General features: G+C 34.4%; 1 protein-coding gene across 4 annotated transcripts in view; it reads left to right on the top strand.

The window, feature by feature from the left end:
- XRCC4 (X-ray repair cross complementing 4) overlaps positions 1-18,324 on the top strand; it is an 89,052-nt gene that overhangs the window by 46,786 nt on the left and 23,942 nt on the right. For all 4 annotated transcript variants that reach the window (XM_026718758.2, XM_026718749.2, XM_087927109.1 and 1 more), the window contains one exon: positions 11,646-11,790. In XM_026718758.2, the coding sequence (XP_026574543.1) occupies positions 11,646-11,790 (145 nt within the window). The remainder of the gene's footprint in view (positions 1-11,645; positions 11,791-18,324) is intronic.

The raw sequence follows: 18,324 nt of genomic DNA, 5'->3' as shown, positions 1-18,324 counted from the left end.
TTGTGGCAGGTAGAATGTGGTGTGGCAAAGAAGGGTTATAAAAAGGAGGGTAAATATGATGGAACTGAATAAATGCAAAAGGGACACATAAAGTTCATCAATGTGACAGCAGTTTTATTCTAATACTAGACAAGTAACACTTTGGAATACATTCAGAGAGGTATCTGACCTGAAAAGATGCCATGTTGAACTATATAGCAGAGTCAAACATCAGCACAGGAAATGTCTTATGAACCTTTATGATAATGACAGTTCATGCTTTATGATAATGTTTCATAATTTAATGTCTAATAAAATGTTTTATAAAATTGGTCAACTTTCAATTCCATATGAATCATGGGTCCTGGATTTTGAGTGCATTAAGTAAGCCCATTTGAGGTACTTTGGTTCAAAAGGTTTTGCCCTTTGGTGCATCATTTTGCCCAGTTAAAGGTTACAGGTATCAGCACAAAATTATCAAATAGATACTTTTCTGGATGGGTGAATAGCACTTAATACATCAGGATAGCTTAGAATGTTCTAAAGATTAACTATTAAGATCTCATCTGAATATTAAACTAGATATTTATCGACTTCCATTCTTCATAAAAGCAAATTAGGTTCCAATAAATTCTTCTGATACACATTTATTATTGTGCAACAGACATATAACAATGAAGCTCAGAGAAAAGGACTATAATATTACTACACAGGTTCTGTTGATCTAGGCCCCTTGAGATGTTTGGGGATGATAGTTTCAAGCTGACATGATCATCAACAGCAATGCAGTAAATAAACTGCAGTTCCAAAATAACTTGAAGGAAAGCAGATCAGCAAGAGCTGGACTAAAAAAAATATCCTTAGAGCTACACAGGACTTCAGAATTAATTTGGAAAAGTTGTGTGAAGTATGTAGAAGTATGAATGAAGCACACTTTAAAGCATCTGCAACTTTTTAAAAGAACAATGTCTTCTCCTTGGATCATGTGGCTGTCCTTAATGCTGCCGTACAATCCCAGGGAAAAAACACTTTAAAGCGGGGGTCTCAAACACAATTTACCACTGGGGCCGCTGGAGGCAGAGTCTGAGTGAGGCTGGGCCGCATAATATTATACTTTATATTATACTTTATATTTATATTATACATAATATTATACTTTCATATCATGGTGGGGGCCACAGGATATCATCCTGTGGGCCGCAATTGGCCCACGGGCCGTGAGAATGAGACCTCTGCTTTAAGGAATCATGTGGCTGCATGTTCCAGTGGTTAGAGTGCAGTAATGCAAACTACTTCTGTTGACAGCCAGCTGCCTGCAATTTGGCAGATCGAATTCCACCAGGCTCAAGGTTGACTCAGCCTTCCATCCTTCTGAGGTGGGTAAAATGAGGACCTAGATTGTTGGGGGCAATATGTTGACTCTATAAACTGTTTAGGGAGGACTGTAAAGCACTATAAAATGGTATATAAGTCTAAGTGCTATTACTTATTGCTATATGCTGGATAGAGACGTTGATTCTTTTGGATTTGCTTTTCTTCCTCTTTAACTTTCACATGAACTTGAAACATTTTTCAAAACCAATTCAGAGTGAAACAATAAATGCAAATTGGCTTGAAAGAACTGAAACATGCTTCCTATTAGTATGGTGCTTTTTAACTGTCTTTTAGAATCCTTGACTACAAAATCAATATACTTCTGTTTTGAATAAAAATAGATTGGAGAAAATAGCAGGTATTCTTTGGCAGTAAGAAAACAATGGAATAGTTAAAATTGGTACCCTTAAAATTTATTTGTCAGCAGAGTGGATTAAGCAACTTAATCTGAGACTAAATAGGCAACTATGGAGACTAACAGCAAAGCAAAAGACTTTCTCTTAAATGAAAATCCATACTGACCTTTGACTTGTCAATTCAATCTGTTCTGCTGAGCTTTCCCTCAGGCCTGAAAAAGATTGACCATTTAACATAAGATGCCTGGCAAAGCATAGAATTACCTGCACTATATAAACAAGTTACTTTCCTTGGAGTGCATAGGCAAAAGATAAAAGAGTGCTTGAAAACTACTGGGGGAACAAATTTAGTGTGACTGTACATAGAACATTTCTCACTTGCCTGAAGTGGATACTGTTCAACAAAACATTCTAGTAGTTGGATTTGTACAGGCTCTTTATCATGTAGGAAACTAGAAAAAGTGATCTGAAGTTGCGTGTAAACACGATAGAATTTGGGGCAACAGTATTTGGGGCTCTAAATTAGATATTTATATTTATAAAGTGTTTTGTGATACAGATGAGAATAGCAAAGAGTTGTTGCAGTGGTAAAACACTTCTTATCTCAAAACTTGAGTATGTATATAAACTCAGTTAAATATTTTATTGGAAACAGTAAAGAGATCTATGGTTCTTATGCTGTTTCATTATAATTAGGCAAATTGGTTAATTTCTCCTACCTTTATTTAAAATAAGCATTATTTATGCTTTGTGTCAAAGAGGGAGTAATGTAGCTCCATGTTGAGAATATACTATTTTTTTCTTCATATCATTCTAATTGTTATAGATATAACTTATAAATTCCTCTTTGTCTGTACATGGGAAGTAATGTCACCTTTAAGGAGAAGATAATTTGGTTAATTACTTGCAAAATGTACCTGCATCTGGAAACATCACTGGACTACTGAACATTTGGCTGTTTGCTATGATTCTCCATATTTTAGCCAACAATTTCAGGAAAAATGATAAGTGAATAAATGCCTCAAGCATAAAATTAGGATAGAAAATTTAGAGCAGATACATATTGCTGTGGATTAACTGATCATGTTTAAAAGTATGTTCTTTTCCTCAGGTGATTATGTTTCCTTATTTTCTTTATATTTCCTCAAATTCCCTTGAAGCTCTACATCATATTAGAATTGTATTTATAATTGGTTTTAGAATACTTTAAATTAAAGCATATTCAAGCCCTAAATGAAATAATTTTATATAATCTTGACATATAATGCTACTGAAATAAACTTCAGAAGTAGGTATACATGGACTCAGAAATAAGATTATTGGAAAGTAGGTATATCATGTAACCTAATTCATTTAAAAATCTACTGGATCTTTCAATCAAAAGTACCCTCTCAAGAACCTAACACATTATTTATTAACATTATATTGGATGCGTCTTACCACTACTGATGAACTACATATACTTATAACATTAAAAACTGAATGTGAATCATACAGCAAGTTTTTAAAGGATTCATTTTAAAGAAAGGGAGGCATGAATAAAGGCAGAAGAAATCTGTATGGAAAAAATATATAAAGATAGAAATTAATCTGTATAATTAACAGGAAAGTGTCTTATGAGCTAAAGTACCTTCAAAACAGCTTCTCCTGAATGTAAAGGATAGTGAATCACCCTAATAGCCAAGTCTTAAGAATTTAGATCTTTGAAAGCAAACCTCTTGAAGTGGGTTTGGGGGAAAAAAAATTTGAATTATCAAAATAACAGATCAGAGATTTCAATGGATTTTGACATTTTGCAGGATCGCTTGCTGATGCTTTCCAAAGGTAGCCACTTCTTTTTTTTATAAAGTTTTATTGAGTGTTAACAAAACAAATAAAACATCTTATTTGAGTACAGCATCGTTCCGGGTTATCACATTTCCATACAGACACAATTTCATATGCATATTCATCTTATGTATTCAACTTCATATCTTATTACTCTTTTTCCAACTTCTCACTATTTTTCCCTTTACTTCTCTTAATTATCTTTCATGGTTATCTTATTTTCTTCTTATTCAATTGTATTTCTTTTACCTAAATTTATATATCTTTTTATTCATTGTACTTATACTTTCATCTGTCTTGTTTACAATTTCATATGTTCTCTTCCAACATTCTTAAGAAGCAAAATTCCCCCTATGATTGCCAATTGAATCTTATTTAAATCTTATTGTTATTATCGTATGAAATCTCATTAAACATTGAATTTGTGCATTCTAAAATTATAACATTCAAATTTCTAATATCTATTTTATATCATGTAGGTCTCATCATTCAGACTGTGCTTGGTACTTCCCCTTGAAAATGTAAAAAGAAAAATTCTAAAAACATAGCAAAAACAATATATATATATAAACATTAGTAAACAAAATAGTTATTCAAAATCATTCTAGTACTGGTTTGAACCTTGTAAATCTTTCACGTTTCTTTTCAATATCTATCAATCTTTGCGAACAATTAAATGTTTCCCTCCCTTCTTCATTATTACTTAACTGTTAATAAGCATACCATTGGATAGTCATACAGTTTTATCTTATAAATTATTTACTATTAATAAGCAAAATAATTATTCAAATTCATTCTAATAACTGGTATAAATTTCCTTATAAATCTTTTATATTTCTTTTCAATATTCTATCAATCTTTAGAAACAATTACAATGTTTCCCTCTCTTCTTTATTATTGCATTAATTATAAATAAACATACCATTACATAACAATAGTTTTATCTCATAGATTATTTACTTATTTCATTTCTAACTCATTATAGTATTCTACTGTCACAACACTATCTTTTGTATCTTTGCAGAATCCTCATTTTTAACTAAATTTAACCATTGTCTCTGTGTTTTCTAGCTGAGCAAATACCTTTAATCCTAGTACGTTTCCCCTTTTTCTTTATTTCCTGTTTTTGTCCCTCATAAGTTCTTTCCTTTCTATCTTTCTCCCCTTTTTCTCATCCCTTTTTTATACCCTTCTCTCTCATTTTCCCTTCTGTAGTTTTCTTTTCTGCTTCTCTTTGCTGTTATACTTCTTTTTCAGACTATTTTTCTTTTTGGCTGTTCCCTTTGATCTCAAACTTTTAACTCCTTTCCCCCCTTTTCCCCTCATTACCACACTTTGCATTATTTGATCATTGAAAATGGCTTCTTCTTTGTCCCGCCCTTCTTCTTGCTCTTGAAGCTTTTCCTTTTGCTTTTCATAGTTCAGGATCTCCATTTCAAAAAATTCAAATATGAAGCCAAAGGATCTTCCTCCCCTTTCTGCATCTTCTTTCTGTTTTTTTAAGACTCATCTTCAATTCCTCCATTTTAAACACTTTTGAACAACCACCCAATTGACTTTAAGTAAAAACAGAAAAAGAAAGAAAAAAACCAATGCCAAAAACGTTTTTTTAAATCACCAAATGATCCCAGACTGTTCCTTCTTGTTTCTTTTCCTTTACTTTTCCTTTCCGTGGGTTACTGTATCTTTTAATAAGATATCAGTTACGATGTATCCTCGGGAGTCTTTTCAAAGTTTCCCTGTTAATCCTCTTTATTTTTCCAGGTGGCACTCCATTTTTCGATTATTCCAAGTCCCACCCTTTTGCCTCCACTTTTCTCCTTTTTAGGGCTTTAAAATGACCAAGAAAAAACATCTTTATTCTCCTTTTGACACTTAGATTTCAGCTTAAGGTTGCCTATTAGTGTCAAAATAGATTAATATAAATTTCTTTCCATACCATTTGTAATTGTCAATATAAAGGTTAAAAAAAGGGTTTTTAACCTCCTTTTCTCTCTCCTTTGCCTCTTAAATATCTTTTTTCAGAAGTATCCCTCTAGGTACTTTTAGATTCAGGGTACTTTGCTTAGATGTTCTCTGTTGTTTAGTCAGGTCTGTCCTGCTTTCCTCTTTGTCTTCCTCCTGCATTATCTTATCCAGTTGGTTCTTCTTTGAGGTGGCAATTCTGACCACCGCTGCAACCGCCTTTGGGGAAGGGAATTTAGACCAGCCAAGGAGGAGAGATGCGGCTCCCCTCCACTCAGCTAGCAATCTCCCCCTTCTTCACCACCTCTACGGGGTGGCTTCAGCCCCAAATCCAAAGGCTCGGGGCGCTCCAGTGGCGAACACAGATCGAAACCGCGCACAATCGTGGATTTTGGTCTGTCGCTGAAGAGACCCAAACCGGAAGTCCCAAAGGTAGCCCTTTCTATGTAGCTTATCAGTTGCCCAAATGTAATTCAGCTAATGTATTGCCAAAAACAAATACAGCTAGATAGAAGTATTTAGTGAAACATGGTCTTGGATCAATATGGAATCGGCAGCTAGATTGAGACATAATTGAATGCTACAACTCTTCATTGATAATTCACACTAGATATTATCTAAGTGGCTTTATATTCTTAATGGCATGTACTGTTACATGCCACAGTCTTAGCAAAATAGATTTTCTTTTGATGTAAGTTTGGGGTTTTGTTATATAGGTGTATTTTTTAATACTACCTGAGGGTTTCAGTTATATATTCATTTTTTTAATTTTGATAATATTTTAGAGCTGTATTTCTTAATGAAATCTGGGGACCAAACACATTTTCAGGGAGTCTGTCAATTCAAACAAATATTTTAAAATTTCTTAGTTTTAATTTCTAATGCAGTATGTAGACTTATAGATTCAACAAACAGAAAAAAAAGCTCTTCAGGGTCCTCAATAATTTTTAAGAATGAAAAGGGGTCAAAGGCCAAAATATTTGAGAACCACTGTTTTAGAGGAAAAATGGGTTATAAATTTATTAAATAAAAAGAACTAATAATATAGATTTAAAATAATGTAATTTTTTGTTATTCTCGTATTACCCAACTTTGTTCACTATAGTTTGGGCCAGTTAAAAGTCAAGATAAATAACTTGAAGTAATAGTTTAGAATATGTAAGAAAACTTCTGGTTTAGGATGACAGTGTAAATAAATATAATGTATTGTGTTTATTCTCCAAATTATTAAAACAATGTTACCGTTCGCTAGCCACTTTCTTTTTAACATGAGAAAATATTTTCAAATTTCTAATTATGAGCTTAAAGAGCTGAAAATCAAGTAATAAGAAGATATTCTGGTTATTACAAACTATTAGCAAAATGCTGAACATTTTACTTTACAATTTTAAATGAAATTGGGATAAAATAAAAATCCCAAACAGATTTCAATCTAAGCAAGCCTGCAAAATAAAATTGCAAAAAAAGAAAAATAAATTTATCTTTATTTGAAACATAAATTAAGTAAGCAGAGATAATGTGGGATAAATTAAACTCTGGATAATAATTCCAAAATTCTAGGAAAATATTGCAAAAATAATTGTTATATAATGAACATGTTATATTTCAACAAGTTTTGGTTTGTCAATGCTTTCCCACTTTCAGGTCCACAAAGTAAAAAATATTTATCCTGTTGATATAGTTGGTTCATGCTAGGCATTTAAAAGTGAATCATTTGGGGCAGAAAAAGCTAATGAGTAAAGCTTCAGATAATAAAATTATAATTCCTCAGCTTTCACCAGTTTAGTAATGGAGTTTTTACCTATGATCCATGTCCCTACAATTTCAAAGCATAGTATAGAGCTTTCATTGTTATGCTTTGAAGGAAACCTTAATTCCTTTCATAGTCAAAACATTTTTTATAAACTCTCATCATTACATTTTTCTTCTTCTTGGTGAACCTATAATTGGGGCTGGAGGTTCATTTTATATCTTAAATGCTTCATTTTAACAAGCTGACAGTTTATGTCACTGCTATTAATATTATGGTTAAAGTGCATGAAATGAATATTTAAATGTAAATATAAAGAATTTGGCACTAATTACTGTATATGCTCCAAGTTTAAAAGTATTTCACATTTTGCATTTTAGTTTTAGGGGGAGAAAGTTTGAAGCCAAAGATACTGCCTTCTGGTAGGGTATCCTTGTGGCAGAGATCTTTGTAGACAGACAGTTGTGGGCCTGACTAGTGACTTATGAGTTATGGAAAGCAAATACTGGACTTTCCAAAGATGTAGATGTCAAAGATGATTTTATCCAATCCATTCAGGGGCGAGGGTTGAAAACAAAAATAGACTCTTTGGAACCGCAGCAGTCCAAACCAAAAACTCAAGGTAACATTAAAAATAAAAAGTCTAACAAAGGAATTAAAATGCTCTGGTAGCGGCAATTTGAGGCTTGATGTCTATGGAAATTCTTAGTCATCCTGGTCATGGTTGTCCTAAAAGTGCTTTTTCAAGAGGCAACTGGATTTTCTGTTTTTTGTTTTTTTTTTTGAAAACGTTTCACTTCTTATCCAAGAAGCTTCTTCAGCTCTGACTACATGGTGAGAAATAGAAGGATTTATACTCCTTATAGACAGCCAGTCAATTGCATTCTTTTAGTGGGTCGTTAAAGTCACCTGGAGGTTTATCTGTGTCATCATGATCTTCAAAAGAGTGTCATGTGTCTTTTAAATGCAGATGGACTGCTGAATCTAGTCCTGAAGTGTTCGCAATCTAAGAAACTAGAGTCCTTTCTGAGATTTTTTTTGCCATGCTCCCATTTCTTTGGTTGACTCAAGTCGCTGCTTGTCTGACCATTGTCTAATCTGTTACTTTTCCTTCTATCTCCCAATGTCATTCCCAAAGACCATTACATAAATTCTGTCTTAAGCCTGCAGATCTGCAAAATATGTGCAAAAAATGGTTTGTGTGCTTTATGTTATATGCACAGATTGTTGGGATTTAAGAATAAACCCAAACTAGAATTTTAGCTTCAGGATGGTTTATTATATTTATATAATCTGTTTTTAAGCTTGTGAACTGGTCTTTGGTAACCTCTTCCTCTTAGACACCCCCCTCCCATGTTCCTTATCTATGGAGTGGGAATAGTAGTAATGATGACTTGTTGTAGTGTATAAGTAGGTAATAAACCCCCACTGTTCTATCCAGTCTGTCAGTCCTCATGCCAGATGGCAAACTGCCAGTTCAGACCTATAAATCAACATGGTTCATGTGAGAGGAATTTTTAGAATATAACAAATAGAAATTATAATTTTCTCTTCACTTTTCATAGCTTTTATTCTTTTGGAAATTACTGTGAATTATTAGAGTAAATTATTATTTACTTTGAGAGTAAACAAACAAGAATGTATATGTTGTAGGAGGAAAGAGAAAGAGAAAATTAAGATGCCCCTCTTATTAAATAGAAGTTTCCAGGAGAAAGAATGTTGTTTATTTATTTAGTCAGTCTTAATAAGCTTAAATTTTGAAGTACAGTAAAAACTTAAAAAAACTTAAAAATAACAATTTTGCTCTCTTAAATAGTTTCAATAAACCAAAATTCCGATCGACTCCAAGAAAAAGGGGTCATGTCACATCATTCTATCAAAGTCTCTTAGAAAGCTAGGTCCTAACAGTTTTTTCTCAACCCTAATAGGATTGATCCAAATTTAATCTCAAGAGTTTGTTCCAAAGAAGAGAGGCCACAATGAAGAAAGTCTCTGGTCCCAGAAGGACTCTTAACATAGGAATCCAGAGAGAGACTCATCCTAGATTTGATTGGATAGGTAGATATTAGAGCAGTCAAACTCGCAACCTGCGGGCCAGATGTGTCATGTGCTGGCCACGCCCACCCACTTCCTACTTCCCTTTAATTTCTGGATAACAGTTGAATATAAGAATGAACTTTATTCCATATTAATCTGTTGTGTAGAAAAAAATAAAGTTACTTAACAACTGCTAGGTTTAATTAACATTATGTGTATATTTAATTAACATTATTCCCTGAAACGAGATCGGTTCCATCCCTCATTTTCTGACAGTCGTCAGCCCTGGAGGCGGTCTCAGGGAATCAGTGAGATCTTGAGATGACTTTCATAGCTAATCAAATCTCTTGTGCAGTGTGCTTTTCAAAAAAAAATGATTTTTTGACATGTTTATTGTTTTTATATATTTTTTTGCTGTAGTGTGTATTACTCAGTCTTTTTTTAAAAAAAATAAATTTATTTTGACAACAAACATTGACTAAAACAAACATAAAACATCAAATAAAACCATCTTTCCATTGTACAGTGTGTCAGTTGGTACATATCTCTTGTGCACAATATCAACAGTCTTTCCCTTCTTAAATTTAGATTAAAATTCATATTATACAAATCAATTATGCATACTATATTATTATTATTAACTCCTTATTAGATTATAATTATAAATTCAAATCATCCTTTTTGAGCAAATTTCAACTTCATTATCTTATCTTTACTATTATGTTATATTATTATAGTACACTGCTCAAAAAAATAAAGGGAACACAAAAATGAAGACATCCTAGATCTGAATGAATGAAATATTCTTATTAAATACTTTGTTCATTACATAGTTGAATGTGCTAACAACAAAATCACACAAAAATTATCAATGGGAATCAAATTTAGCAACCCATGGAGGTCTGGATTTGGAGTTACACTCAAAATTAAAGTGGACAAAAACACTACAGGCTGATCCAACTTTGATGTAATGTCCTTAAAACAGGTCAAAATGAGGCTCAGTAGTGTGTGTGGCCTCCATGTGCCTGTATGACCTCCCTACAATGCCTGGGCATGCTCCTGATGAGGTGGCAGATGGTCTCCTGAGGGATCTCCCCCCAACTCCTGGACAGTCTGTGGTGCAATGTGGCGTTGGTGGATGGAGCAAGACATGATGTCCCAGATGTGCTCAATTGGATTCAGGGGAACAGGCAGGCCAGTCCATAGCATCAATGCCTTCATCTTGCAGGAACTGCTTACACACTCCAGCCACATGAGGTCTAGCATTGTCATGCATTAGGAGGAACCCAGGGAAAAAACCGCACCAGCATATGGTCTCACAAGGGGTCTGAGGATCTCGATACCTAATGGCAGTCAGGTTACCTCTGGCAAGCACATGGAGGGCTGTGCGGCCCCCTAAAGAAATGCCATCCCACACCATTACTGACCCATTGCCAAACCAGTCATGCTGGAGGATGTTGCAGGCAGCAGAATGTTCTCCACAGCATCTCCAGACCCTGTCAAATTTCTCCTTAGTTCTAAGTTGCTTCTCTCCTTGATTAGTTTCCATCCATTGCTTCTAGTCCTGCCCTCAGGTGTTTTGGAGAATAGCTCGACTCCCTCTTCTTTTGTGACATATTGGAACACTGCTATCATGTCTCCCCTAGTCCTTCTTTTCATTAGACCAGATATACCCAGTTCCTGCAATCATTCTTCATATGTTTTAGCGTCCAGTCCCCTAATCATCTTGCTCTTCTCTGCACTCTCTCTAGAGTCTCAACATCTTTTTTACATCATGGTGACCAAAACTGAATGCAGCATTCCAAGTGTGGCCTTACCAAGGCATTATAAAGTGGTATTAACTTCACATTATCTTGACTCTATCCCTCTGTTTATGCAGACTAGAACTGTGTTGTCTTTTTTGTTGGCCATCTTTTACCTTTTCCTGATTTTACTGGGATTTCCTTTGCTTGATAATTGTGAGTTGTCCAAAGTTGTTGTGAGTTGGATTACATACAATTTTAGTATTTATTTATTTATATTATTATGGTTTGAAGGTTGGTTGCATAGTCAGTTTAGACTGGATTTGGTATTTTTCTACAAAGTGAAGAAAGAGGAAACTTAATATTGTGAGCAGAAGCAAATGTAAGATGAATAGAGGAATATGGCCTAAAATTTGCCCAGAGAGATAAATGTGCATTTATCAAGGCATCAACAATTGTAACATTTGCTATTCATATTGCCTAAAATAATTATCTTGAATTATTTCTACTCTAATTACCATTCAGAGTACCACAGATAAGCAGCCTTCTCATAATGTTCCCAGAATTGATAATTTAATTCCCTGTCTTATCGTGTTATCTTTTCTGTTCTGACAGTCAAACCCAGAAGAGATCCATTACTTGGTAGTCCAGATATTACTGATATAGTTCCAAGTAGAAAAAGAAGACAACTGACTTCAAAAAATGGAAATACTAAACCAAAGGTGACATTACAAGAAGCTCAAACTACTTCAAAAGAAACGTAAGCTTTTGTAAACATACATGAGGGATAAATTTATAATACAAAAATCTTGGTATGTACATAAATACTTCATTTTTACTGTGAGTATTACGAGTGAAGTATAAAACCATATAAGGTTATCTATTTCCTTTTTTTATTCACCAAAATGACATAAAAATAATATGTGTATAAATTTTTCCAGATAAAAAAATTACATCCTAATACTCTGCCTAAAATCAGTTATCTTATGCTGTTTGGCTATAGAAAAAATGAAATTATGTGTTCATTTGTAAATCCTTAAACTAGACAGAAAGGTTAATTCTTAAAATGACTTTTACTGTTTCAGACATTTGATCAAATTTTGCATCTACTGAAGCTGTACTTACTAAAGTATATTTCGTTAGGTTTTTTTTTTATAGTCTTTGAATTTCAAATGTTTGGTTACATTAATCTAAATGAATTTTAATTATGATTTCCCTACTGATTATTCCTATAAAAATCCCATGAGCTAACAGAATGGTATATAGTGTCTGCCATCACATAAGCATTCATTCCAAGGAGAGAAATATAGATGTGCCCAGGGGTGGGATTCAATTTTTTTAACCAGTTCTGTGGGCGTGGCTTAGTTGGGGTGTGGCTTGGTGGTCATGTGACTGGGTGGACGTAGCTTGGTGGTCATGTTATTGGCTGGGCATGGCCAACTCAATATCACTCACATCGAGGCACGCATCTCCTCGCCTGGTCTCTCATGATTGTGGGGATGCTGCAACAGTCGTAAGTTTGAAAAATGGTCATAAGTCACTTGTTTCAGTGCCATTGTAACTTTGAATGGTCACTCCACACAAGCAAAGGAGGGGGAGTACCAGCAAAGGAGGGGGAGACAGGAAGTCTAGTCCTGCCAAGAATGTAATAAGGGTTAATGGAGAGGCAGTTTCTGTAAGCCAGTGGTCCCCAACCTTTTTTGTACCATGGCCCGGTACCGGCATCACAAAATGATCCACGGACCGGTACCGGCATCAGCACGCACGACCAAGGCAAGGCGAGCTGAGCGACCAGCCAGCCAGCCGTCCCCCCGCTTCTCCCCGCCACCTTCAACTCCTCCTTTGTACCTTCTCACGGTCGATGGGCTTTTCGGGCTCTTTCTTAATCTCCTCCTGAGTAACGTGAGACTCCACTGCCATCGGGACAGCTCTTCGTTCGAAGCCGCTCCCCCTTCGACGAAACTAAGGCATGAGGATTCCTTCAGCACCCAAACGCCGCTTTCCAACCGACGACCGACAAGCTCACCCGGAAGCACTTTCTCAAGCACTGTCGAAACAAGACAGTGGCGTCCAAGCAAAGTAGGCGGCCCGGTACAAAATGATCCACGGACTGGTACCGGTCCAGGGCCCGGTGGTTGGGACCCCTGCTGTAAGCAACACCAGAAGGTTTCCTTCCTGCCTTCTTTACAGGATTAGGCCAGTAATTTCTTCTAACAACCGGTTCTCTGAACTGCTTAGAATGTTAACTGGTTCTAGCGAATAGGTGCGAACTGGTAGAATACCACCCCTGGACGTGCCCCATCCTGTTCATGTTGGAGATACCATTTAAGACACTTTGGGGTTGAAATGATTAGTCAAGGACATCACCGTTGCCGAGGGATGCCCTTGGGGGTTCCTTTTTTGTCCCTGTCAGACCTGAAGAAACTCACCCCGCAACATGCAGCAGCACTCCTATCTTGAATGGGGACATCCTATCCTTCAACCCAGCCTCCTAACCACATGAGCAACTATGCTCCTTTAATATAGATGTTAGATTATGTCATGTTCCCATATATGGATTTTAGCTTATTCACACCTCATGAGGGAGAATGAAAGTCATATGCAGTATCAAACATGGGGCATGATGACATAATGTAACATCAGTTTCACTGCTCATAGCAATTAAGGAAAGCTACTGCATATATAACATAATATAACTAGTTCTGAAACTATTGAGCCTTAGGACATGGATAGTTCCTAAAGTTAATGTGCTACATATAATCATTTAAAGTATGAAGGTCTGTGAGTTCAATTCTTCGTAAAGAATTTGAACCTTATAAAATGACATCTATCTACTTATTTTGATGAATCCCAATAGGACAAAATTGGTTACATGTTCTTCCTGGTGTTCAGTATAACTGAAAATACTACATATGATAAATTCTAGAATTTTTGTTAAATGTCATAAAATCTGAAATAAACCAGATCTTTTTCAGCTTTCTTTGATTTTTATGCATTGGTAATGATTTCTAACTGTCCTTAATATTTTTGACAACTTAAGAATTTTCAGTACTTTAATTAGAATTGGTAACGTTATTTTAATTTTGCTGTTGCTCCCTTGGAGTAATTAAAAAATCATTTTTTTTTTCTAATCATACCTGTTTCTGTCATAAAACAATTTGTCTAATCCAGATTTCTTGTTTAAATTATACATTTTAATTATGGCTAATTTAATATTAATATTTAAATTGCTAGGTATTATGTGAAATTGTACTATTATTTTCTTGTATGATTTTATTTTTAAACTTCAGAACTAATTGTTTTCCCTCCTCTTTTGAAATTTAACTATTTCTATTTCTGTTGGAACTATCCATTCCAAGGAAGAAAAGGATAACATACTTTTGATTTTTCTGTGGCACATTTCTTTTCAAGACACTAATCTATATCTTTAATAAATTAGCATATTGATAGATTCAACATATGTGATTAATATATTTTAAATAACTTATTTTTCTTCACATTTCTTCTTTTAAATTACTTTTATTCTGCCTTTATTATTTTTATAAATAAATCTGATACTTTCTCCTCCTCCCATATTTCCCACCAAAACAACCTGTGAGATGGGTTGGACTGACAGAATGATTGGCCCAAAAGTCACTCAGCCAGTTTTCATGCATTTTTAATGTTCCATTTATAAATTTTATAAATGTAAGCAGTCATTAAAGCTATTTTTAAACTTCCAAGATCTTTTTGCTTAAATAAATGTTGTTTAAGATAACTCTTTAAAATTAAGACAAAAAGTAATGTTAGAGCTTCATTGCTGTATTAGTAATTAACATGGGTATTTACAAATAAATGATCTTCAGATATTTTTGCAATCTATATTTTCATGGGAGTGGACAGAATCTTCATGCGGTTTTCTATTTATAACTTAAATTTTTGATGTTACATTTTTATTTACTTAATTGTTCCAATAGATAAAGCATCACTATATGTTTTGGCTCTTATTATCCCTTTCATGAAACAAGCAAACAAGAAATACAAAATGGCATTGTATCAGAAAAAAAGGTTTATTTGTAATTCAAATGCAATAAGGTACTCTATGGAAAGAGATGTCATTATACCAGTAAAGTCCATAGTAAAGTAAGTCTTTGGGCTGAAATCTTGACAGAACTTTTAGCAACCTAGTGGAACACTAAGATTACTATCCTGGGATTCTGGTTGGAATAGAGTTCTTTTGCTTTTTTGTAAAAGCATTTCCAAGAAATCTCAGGGGAACAAAATCACTCTGTATATCAGGATTTTGGAAGGCAACTGACATAAATTTCAAAATGGAATCTTCAGAATACCTGCTAAATTATGATCATTGTATTTTTCCATTTTGCAAATAACAAGATATAGAAGTTACAGCAATAAAGTTCTAAGCAGATGTCTGCTTTATATTTTAATATGCACAAGGTTGTACTAACTCTTAAATAATGGTCCTGTCTCTTACAAAGGGCAGGGATGGTTCTTAGTCAAAACTATAAGACATTTGTGTCTGTCTGTCTGTCTGTCTGTCTATCTATCTATCTACCTATCTATCTATCTATCTATCTATCTATCTATCTATCTATCTATCTATCTATCTATCTTTCAATTTTTCATCTCCTTCAAAGAGAAGCTCTATAATAATAACAACAACAATAGGCTAGGAACATTTATTTATCTGCCTGCATGTTTGACATAAAAGTACAACTAAATGTTTGTGTCTACTCAGAAGGGTATAGAAGAACAAACGTTCTAGAAATTGGTTTGGAAGCAGTAACATTGGTGCTTCTAACCATATGCCCCTTTCCTTAAAACACAGGAACATTGAAATGGGGCAGGATTGAACTTGGCATGCTGAGAAAAAAAGCGAAGCCTGTTTTATTATTTGCAGGAAATATGAATGATTCATTTATCCTAGCTATGGCAAAAATATTCAGCTTATTTTCAGGGTCATGACTCATTTTGCATCTGGATCCGAAACCAGTGTGGTCCAGTGAATAGTTTATTAGGCTTGGATGTTAGAAATCTCATTTCATATCCCAGCTCAATCCTGGTCTTACTGGGTGGCCCTGGGCAAGATGCTATCTGGGCTGATTCCCCCATCTGTAAATGAGAATGTTAAAGACTAACACCATTGTGCAACTTTTGAGAATGGGTAAAGTTATTATAGAAGTCTTATTACAAGTTATAATACAAAATAACTGAGCCAGGATACTTGATATTTAACTAAGGTTTGCTCCTTTTAAAAAATTAATTCATGTCTTAGTTGTGTTAAAGCCCTAACATACAAACAGTCTTTGCTGAACAATGCTAGTTGAATTCTGTTGCAACTACTACATTTTTGTAAGGCGGATCTGAAAAGCCACGGCTTTGCATTTTGATGCTGAGAACTCTTCTCTCCTGCTGCCACTCTGTCAATTATACTTTGAATTGGAGTGGGTTGCAAACAGGGATCAAAGAAAACTAAAGACTAACGTTATGGGTTTTCCTTCTGGTGGGTGTGAGACTGACCTGTGCAAACTCTCATGGGAATTTTAAGTGCATGGCCTCCTGTACCACCTCATTTAGTAATCTATATTATCTCCTTGGGAAATGTCTTTCTAAAGTTGCATAGGATTTTGTTCAAAACACTGTAAAGGACATAAACAGCTTTTCTTTCGATAACCCTCTGCCTTCTTAAAAGCGTAGCAAGTCTGGGGTACATCATGAATTCCTGAAGGATTATATCTCTTCTTTTGCCTAATTTATTGCTTGTGGGTCCCTTGTTTAAGCCCTGAATTCAAGCTTTGTTTAAAATGTGGTTTGCTACTACCAGTGATTCAAATTGCAAAATCCTTGGCTTATCTTGAATTTCAGCTTTCTCAGAGGACCCTGCAGACGTTGGTATTGTTGTCTCATATGAGGCAATATTTTACTGAAAAAGTTTAACTCTCTGAAATTGGATGCCCATATAAAAAGGCATCAACCTTTTCCACAGCCCACTGAGAGTATGAAGTTTATACTGCAGTCCCTTTATTAAAAAAAAACATTTTCTTCCAAACATACAGTACATTCTAACATTCACTGCATTTTAGAAACAATTACTTATTCTAATTTACTGGGTGTTTAGTGCTTTTATGGTGTTCTTTTGCAAGAGTTTCATACAGATAAATTGTTTTGGGGAAGAATAGTACTGTAAACTCTTTGTCTTCTAGTTTCTGTTTTACGTCTGTTTCATAGAAAATCCTTAGCAATCCAAATTAAATAATTAAAACAGTTCAAACAGTAATATGCTAGAAACTCTCTTATTCATCCTTTACCTCTTAACCCCAGAAAGTTATTCAGTTATAACTTTCTCCCATCTATTACCTCAGTATTTAAAAAGAACCCTCAAACCAATTTTGAAATCTTTACAATTTTTATCCTGTCTGTATTATTTTATAAGTAAACAAGGGGATAAACATACTTAATAGTCCTTCCTATTTCCCCCATAACAATACATATATGAGGTGAGTTGGGCTAAGAGTGTCCAGCTCACTATCAGCAGCCATCTTTCATGCCAAGGGTAGAACTTTGCAGGCAGGGATCACTAGTTTGTTCTTTGTTTTAGGTAGCAAAGTATCCTTATCCAAACTAGAAGGACAGATTGAGTTACTAAAATCTTTACTTAATAACATACATCCCTAATCCAAATGAAATGAGAGATATGTCTCATTACTTAATCATATTAGCTGCTGTAAAGTACCAGAGTGTTTGGCTTCTTTGAGGAAGAGGTACAGGAATGGCATGGAGATTGGATATTAAATGGAATACATTGTCAAATTGATGCTAATTTTATTTTCAAATTTGGGGAATTTGAAGAAATGGAGGAGATATGATAGAGAGATCATTTATAAGCTCTCTTTAATATGAGCCAAAACATTAGACCTATACTATCATTTCTGTTTGCCCAAAGCTAATTAATCATTTTTTCTCATGTTACTATAAAAATGGGAGGTGACATGAAATATAGCATAATTCCAATTATAGTAGCCAGCTAGAAGACTTGAATTGTAGGTAAAGCTTTCATGTCATGTTTATTAAAAAATGATGTGAAGTTGATGTTCATTATGTTTCATGTCAGTGAATTAAATAATTCTCTTAGAATAAGCTTTTGATTGGTCTTTGGAAGTTGAAACTGCGATAAATGGTACTTTCCCCCCCTTTAAGTTGCATTGCCATAGGCTGCACATTTTCAATTATATAAGCAGAATTACAATTTAGAAAACAGTTTAAATTGCTAAATAAGAATATATAATAAAACAAT

The sequence above is a fragment of the Pseudonaja textilis genome, chromosome 2 (genome assembly GCF_049901715.1).
Source record: "Pseudonaja textilis isolate UNSWEBS1 chromosome 2, rPseTex1.2, whole genome shotgun sequence".
Classification (NCBI taxonomy): Eukaryota; Metazoa; Chordata; class Lepidosauria; order Squamata; family Elapidae; genus Pseudonaja; species Pseudonaja textilis.
Note: the sequence above shows the minus strand (reverse complement) of the source record. Positions and strands in the feature narration are given on the sequence as shown.